Source organism: Papaver somniferum, chromosome 1 (assembly GCF_003573695.1).
Source record: "Papaver somniferum cultivar HN1 chromosome 1, ASM357369v1, whole genome shotgun sequence".
Lineage (NCBI taxonomy): Eukaryota > Viridiplantae > Streptophyta > Magnoliopsida > Ranunculales > Papaveraceae > Papaver > Papaver somniferum.
In genome coordinates this window covers 3,161,737-3,169,221 of record NC_039358.1, presented here as the reverse complement: position 1 = coordinate 3,169,221, position 7,485 = coordinate 3,161,737, and the positions used below count along the sequence as shown (strand labels likewise).

At 34.7% G+C, this 7,485-nt stretch overlaps 1 protein-coding gene across 1 annotated transcript in view; it reads right to left on the bottom strand.

Annotated features, from left to right (window-relative positions):
- Positions 1-1,926, bottom strand: part of LOC113277461 (14-3-3-like protein B) — a 4,039-nt gene extending 2,113 nt beyond the window's left edge. The window contains exons 1-3 of the mRNA XM_026526554.1: positions 1,757-1,926; positions 1,366-1,672; positions 1,174-1,261 (exon numbers count right to left, since the gene is read on the bottom strand). Of these exons, the coding sequence (XP_026382339.1) occupies positions 1,174-1,261; positions 1,366-1,672; positions 1,757-1,829 (468 nt within the window). The 5' untranslated portion in view covers positions 1,830-1,926. The remainder of the gene's footprint in view (positions 1-1,173; positions 1,262-1,365; positions 1,673-1,756) is intronic.
- Positions 1,927-7,485: the final 5,559 nt, after the last annotated feature.

Here is a 7,485-nt window from a genome sequence, read left to right as displayed (position 1 = left end):
GGGGGGAACAAATGCAGAACAACCGTAAAACCGGTGGAGCACATTTAAAGGTGACCATTTCGTTAACTTGATAATGAATAACGAACCAGATGTATTGGTAAAGGTCTCCACTATCTTGGCCAACTGATATATAGAGAAACACACAGTCAATCGAAACAAGAAATTCAACTTCTAAAACCTTCTCTTGAGTCATTTATCAGAATCATTAAGCATTGGACTACATAGCTAATTGACACAACACAAGTGGTATGACTTCAGTGTTATCTTGAACCCAGCATGGAAAAAACAAGACTGTCTCAGTTAGTGCTTGGATAAAGATTAATCTGGAGTAAGATTTCAAGTGTCCATTAATAAGTGAATTCCACACTTAATTGATCAAAACTCCTTCCAGAAAGAGTTCTAATCTTCAACGGCTCCATTTTTGACAGGCACAGGACAGTTCTAAACTTTAGGAGACATTGCTCAAGAAATAACAGAAAATGAAAAGAGTAAGTGTATTTAGAGTATAAAGGCTAAATAACATATGACTCAGCTGAAAATAAACTACAGTTTACAGCTACTATTTTGACAAAAGCTTCCCAAAAATCTAGCCATCTACAGAAGAACAAATATTTAGGCTGTGCCTTCATATAAACATCATGGCAAGAAGGATAAATTTTAATCCAGTATGCTATTCATCCAAACATATGAAAACAATCAGAAGAAAGCACCAATAAAACACTAGCCGACTAAAGGACACTCTGCTACGCAAGAATCAAGTCATCAACCAAATAAATTGTCAAAAATCTTTGATTAAAATGTTCTAAATGTTAGGTAAACTATTCCAAACCAAAGCTCCAGACAAATCTAGCCATCTACACATTTACAAGTGTGTTTGAGTTTGAAGAACAAACATCTTACCCGTCATAAAAACATCATTTCAAGAAGAAAAATCTATGGTTAAGTATACTATGCATCAAATATACAGATGCATTGTGCGCAAAGCATCAATTAAATAGATCAAACGTACAATTAGTTACTCGAGAAACAAACCATCAACCAAATAGATCAAAATGTTGTGTATGTTCCTTGAACTACACTGAATAGAATAGATTAACAGTCAGATCTGACATTCAAACAAACAAAGCAAATGCGGAATCGCAGTATTGCCAGTATGTAGAAAAATAAAATTACCTCATATGCCTTCAAGGACTGATCAGACGCCTCTTTCCTGTCATTACCAGTCTTAAACTCAGATAGATAGCGGTAGTAATCACCTTTCCTGCACCACCACAAACAAAGAAAAGAAGAAAAAAACACTTAAAACCCTAATAAAACTCAAAAAACATCAAAACAAAAAAATCATTCAAGACAGAGATTTCTTACATCTTCAAGTAAAAAACGTTAGATTCACCAGGTGAAGATGAAGGAATGAGATGCTCATCGATAACAGACATAATATCACTACAGATTTTGGATAGTTCCGATTCAACTTTCTGTCTATACTCCTTGATCCTTTTGACATTCTGTTCATTACCTTTAGATTCTTCTTTTTGTTCAATCGAAGATAAGATTCTCCATGAAGCCCTACGAGCTCCAACCACATTCTTATAACCAACAGACAGAAGATTCCTCTCTTCAACAGTCAATTCAACACCAAGTTTCGCCACATTTTTCATCGAATCCACCATTTCTAATCATAAAAGCACACACAAAAACAAGTCAGCAAACCCTAAATCAAAAATCAAAATAAAAGATCTAGAAACGAAACCCTAACCATCATAACGTTCAGCTTGTTCAGCGAGTTTTGCAACGTAAACGAAATTCTCACGTTCCTTAGTTGATGCCATGGCCGGATCTGTAATTAGGGTTTTCAAATTCTCACAGTCTCTGGACACGGATTTCAGAAGAAGAAAGGGAAAAACAAAATGGAAATGACAATGAAAAATTGAATTTTATTTTTATAGACTCGGTCAAAGGTTAATTATGGGTCCCGGTTAGTAGGACATATCAGGACAACCTATGCTACAGCCAATAAGAGAAGATCGCCACGTTTTAACAAAAAGGCTGGGCTTTTGTCTAGATAGTAGTGGTAATAGACATTGGGCTAGAACCTAACGAAATGCCCTCCATGACTGGGTGGGTGAGCGGACGATAGGTCAATGCACATTTGGTATCACCAGTGTCCAATCCATCTGAATAGTGGATTAGAAAATTTATCCACATCCAATCCATTACCCGCTGGATGTGGTATCCGTCATTGAGCAAATGAACGAATTGAATGCAGATGGATTTGTGGTAAAAAAAATATACTATAAACGAAATGAACAAACATTAAACATGAGTAATATAATTTGGTTTTAAAATTTAGGTTAACATTAAAAAAGAGTAACACAATTCCAACAACCAAAATTATACTATAATATTTATATATAGAGGCCTCTGATCAATGTAAAATTGATGCTTTTGGTATATCATTGAGGATCTCCATTGCTTCTCAATAACAACTTATATCATCTACCAATTTTTGATAATAACCTTTATATATGCATATTACTAACATTATCTTTAGGATCGGTTGTCCAGCGGATAGGTGATGTTCCACCCGCGGTCAATCCGTGAAAACGACTGCTTTTAAAAATTCACTTACGTCCTATACAACCGAGAAACAGATTGGGTGTCCACTCGCCAAATTGTGGATTGGTTTGGGTAAAGTCCGCAGATTTGAGTGTTTCTACAATCACCTCAAGGTATGATTGTAGAAACGACACTCTTTGGCTTATGTTGCTCGAACATTTTTGATATAGTAATATAAAAACCCATGATTGCTAAAGGCGAGTACCACTATTAGCGGGACGGGTACCAATCCATATAAAACAAAGTAATCCTGGTCGGTGGATCCTAAACTGGTACCAGCCTTTAGCAAATTTGATACCATCCTTTCGCAATCATGTAAAAACAAACTTTTTTTTTCTAATTCAAGTAATGTGAAAACAAAACTTTTTTTTCTGACTCAAAAAGGGTTATTTATTTATTTTTGCTAGATAGAAAAACACAAAAAGCCAGAAAAAAAACAGAGGAGAAAAACCACTCAAAGAGATTGATAATACAAGAAGGAGGAGTTTCGAACCACCAGTCAAAGACCTAGTTGGAGAAAGCAAAATTAGCATGGTTGTGCGCCAAACAATACGCGTTTTGCTTCACAAAGGAAAATTCCACGCTACTACACTGCTTTTGCAAATCTCTAATCTGAAAGATCATGCTTTTTAATCTCTAAGGGATGGAAGAAGTTTCATTCTTGAGGATTCTGAAAATTATATGGGATTTGTCTCTCAATGATAAATCTAGACTGATTCATCTTTATACCCAATTCAAGACCCAACATAACAACCCTAGTCTCTGCTTCAATGATAATCTATCAGATGGAGGAGGCTTCCATCTAAGGAAATCTTTTCTTCTCTGCATCACGTCATTATCCATGTAGACATCATCCAAAGGTTACTGAGTAAACTTGAACCAATATTCCGCATCCCTGATGGTATTCTGAATATTCGGGTTCTTATCTTGAAAGATCTTGTCATTTCTTGCAAGCCAAATGGCCCACCATATATAAATTCCCATTCTAAATACTTCGTGTCCTTCCGCTAACCAAACAAATATAGTATTCTTTATGTTATTGTGACCATTTGGGTTCCCCCTATACCCAATTTGAGAGACAAATAAAACAGCAATAGCGACAGGACATTGCAAAGAAGGTGTTCCACAGATTTTACATGGTTTCTGCATAATCTACAGTCTATGTCTATACGAGGTATATACTTTCTTAATAAATTTAGAGTGGCAAGCACATCATGTATAACTTTCCAAATGAAAATATGGGTTTTAGGAGCAAGATTCTTTACCTTACAAAACTTTTCCAAGGAAAGAGATTGTTGTGGAGTGTAGAAGTAGAGGGATGTGCTTTTCCTAGATGCTTCTGAAAATATTTAGTGGTAAAGGAACCATTCGGACGAGGAGTCCAAATAATCTTGTCATTGATATTTTCCTCCTAGTATGGAATATAGATCTGAAGTATCTGCTGAGCCGTATTACTATCGAAGGATTCTTGAATAATCTCCTCATTCTATCTTCTAGAATTTTTAAGAATCAGATCACTGACTCTCTTCATCTCCCCTCTGTGGTTGTTATTAATGACTACTTCCGAACTAGGTACATTTGGGTCCAAGGATCTTTGACAATAATAATTTGTTCGCCATCTCCAACTGTCCAAACACAATTGTATTTTATATCATCGCTGACAGTGGATACTCGAACGTGAAATTTTGGGTCATCCAATAACTTTCATATGATTTTTGATGTAAGGACCCGCAAGCTCGTCAACGCTATTAGACTAGTCAAGATACGTTTTAGTCGATAATAACTCGATTAGTTTAACAAGAATATTAATTAATAGGAATTAATATAACAACGATTTAGATACGGAACTAGTACCGCTAAATAGATCTCGAAAAGTTGCGCAGAACGGACTACTCGAACGTGTCAATCGGATACCAGAGGAAGAAGATATCATCAAATTAATATGAAGGGTATTTGTATTTCTCTTATAAGCCGCTTGGCTGCCCTTATATTTCGGACGGGTGCCTTTAGAAATCCTGGTCGGCCTTATCCCCCAATACCGATCGAGAAGAAAACTCATTTCTTATATTCTCTTTCTCTTTCTTCTCCTCTGTTTCTCCTCTTCTCCGTTTTGCTGATCTCAATCTCAGAGATTTGAGTTTCTTCGTTTCTTCGGTGTGAGAATTTCATATAAGACTGATATTATGTTGAATCGAAGGTGAGGGTGATGGTTCTGAAGTTTTTTGGGCTCGAGAGACGAAGGAGATGATGTTGTTGATGCAGATTGAATTAAGAATTCGATTTGGTGTTGTTTAAGATGAAATTAAGGATAGGTTTTAGGAACATATCATGAAGAAGAAGCTTGTTGTGTCAATTAGAGAATTCAATTTGAGAAATTGAAGGGTTAAGGTTCTCGTGTTCCTATCCAAATTGAATTAGGGTTCGAGTAGAACTGATAATGATTTAGAGTAACAGATAGATGAAGTACAAAGGGGTAATTGGTGGATTGATGTTGGGAAGTTGTTTAAAGAAGAAATTGAAGATTTGAATAATCAGTGAATTAGGGTTTTGGATTCGATTTTAGGCTTGCATGGAATTGATAGATAAAGAATTGAAGCGTTATTATTGGATTGATGCAGTAGAGTAGTTTTGGCGATGAATCAAAAGATTAGGATTCTTGGGAGATTCAAAGAGGATTTGATAGAAGAATTGAATTCAGTTGCTTGAATGATCATCTTGAGGTAATTGTATTTCACTGAAAAACTAGTAAAGATTATGTTTATGCTCTTTCGTTTGAGAGATTATTTATCGGATATGTGAATCTGTAGATGTAGATTAGATCTGTATGTTTAATGATAATTGAGAATGATACATGTCTGGAATGTAATGATGTCTATGAAATTTGGATATTGAACTGTGATTTGAAGAAGGGTGTCAGAATTACAGATGATGTTGTTGTGGAAGTCATGATGATGGAGAATGTGTGAACTGTGTATGTGTTAGTATGGAATGAAAATGGAGTTTGTTGTTATATAGAGTGTTGTGTAGGTTGTAATACTGAACTTGAGATGTATTCAACAGGTGAAGATATGAACTTCCTGAAATGATAATGATGTTGTTGAAGTTCAGATTGAGTCGGGATATATAAATTGGTCTTGGAGACTAGAATGTGGATGATGGCAGACAAGAGAGTGCAGAAAATGTATGAATTAGTGAAGATGTTGTATGTGATTGCAGTTAGTGAACTGAGGTTATAAAGGGTTTTGTTATGATTGGTTGGTAGAGATGGATTATATACAATATTATAGTTTAGGTTTGTTTGATTATATTGGATTGGATTGCAATTGCAGATGGAATTGGAATTAATCTGGTTATGTAGCTAGAGCTGAAATGGTGTTGTTGATCTAAGTCGTTGAGTTGTCCAGAGTTGCAGTTATAGTGGTATTGTTTGTGTGTTGAGAGTTTTAAAGATTCAGTGGCAGTATAGCTATGCTGGTTTGTTTCAGTTGAGAAGATAGTTACTGCAGCTACTGCAATTACAGTTAGTCTATATTAACAACGATCGATTCAAAGGATGAACCGGTGGATCGTGGATCTCGAGGTAGGCGCGGCTTGTCATCAAAATATGTGGGAATACATTTGACTCTTTGGTAACAATTGTTATTTCTTTTATAAAAGTTTATGTTTAACAAACTCAAGCAATTCTGTTTGTGCATTTTATGCATTGTTTAACTTGTTTTACGATAATTCTGTTGATTCTGTTAATCTTTCCATGGTTCGGAAAGGACCTGTAATGTTTTGTTGTCAATATGAATTGTTATGGGAAATGAGAATTTCCATGTGTGGTATATAGGATAAGCCCTTTCATTTATATATACATGAATTCGAGCTTTTATGCGTATTAGGTGTGTAAGGAATTGGTCGACACCAGTATAAACTAATAAGGTGTGTAAGGAATTGGACGACACTCAATACAGTACATTGTTTGAAGAAGGAGTTTGTCCATATACATGTTTGTTTATTTCAGTGACTTGGTCACTATTTAATGTTTCGGAAAACATGTATTGTTTTCCAACTCTTCTTACGATTACTTGAAAGTTAAATGTTATTCCTACTGGGCACCTCTTTTAGAGATGACTTGCTCACCCATTCCTACTTTCAGTTTCAGATACAGACCAGAGTTGCGCAACGAAAGCTTCAAGGGTTGATTTCGTTAGTTGGTTAATTTTTACTAAGTTTATTATATTGCATATTGTATTTGTAAACCAAATGACTATTATATATGTATCATTTGAGAGGAGTTCTTATATACATATTTTTCTGAGCGGGGCTAGTTTTGGGTTAAGTTTTGTAACATATTTCTTAATTGAATGTTTAAATAAATGATTTAGATTTTAATGCCTCTTATTTAGTTAATCTCTTGGATTAGTCAGCTGCTAGCTTAGGGGGCGCTACATTATTGGTATCAGAGCTTACTATTAGATCTTAAATGGGATTAAGATAGAAATAGCCAGTGCCAGTTAGTGAAATAAATTAGTTTAGAACTGGGTTGGGTTGTGAGATAAATCTTAATCACTAAAAGCTATTAATAACTAAAAGATTTTTTTGATTGATTGATTTTTTTTGTTTGGTTGTTTGTATGTGTAATTAAGTAAAAAAAAAGATTGTAGAGTACACCAATAACTTTTTATCTAATAAAAGTTAGGGAATAATTAGTCTAAAAAGTATGAACACATAGTCAATCCTATACCAATAAAATAGTGAATCAGTATTATTGATAAATCTTGAAAGTCACATAGAAATTTATTGAGTACCTTGACTTATACGTAGGGTCAACAATTTATGATCATATAAATGTTAATAATATTGTTGGTACTTAATAATATTCGT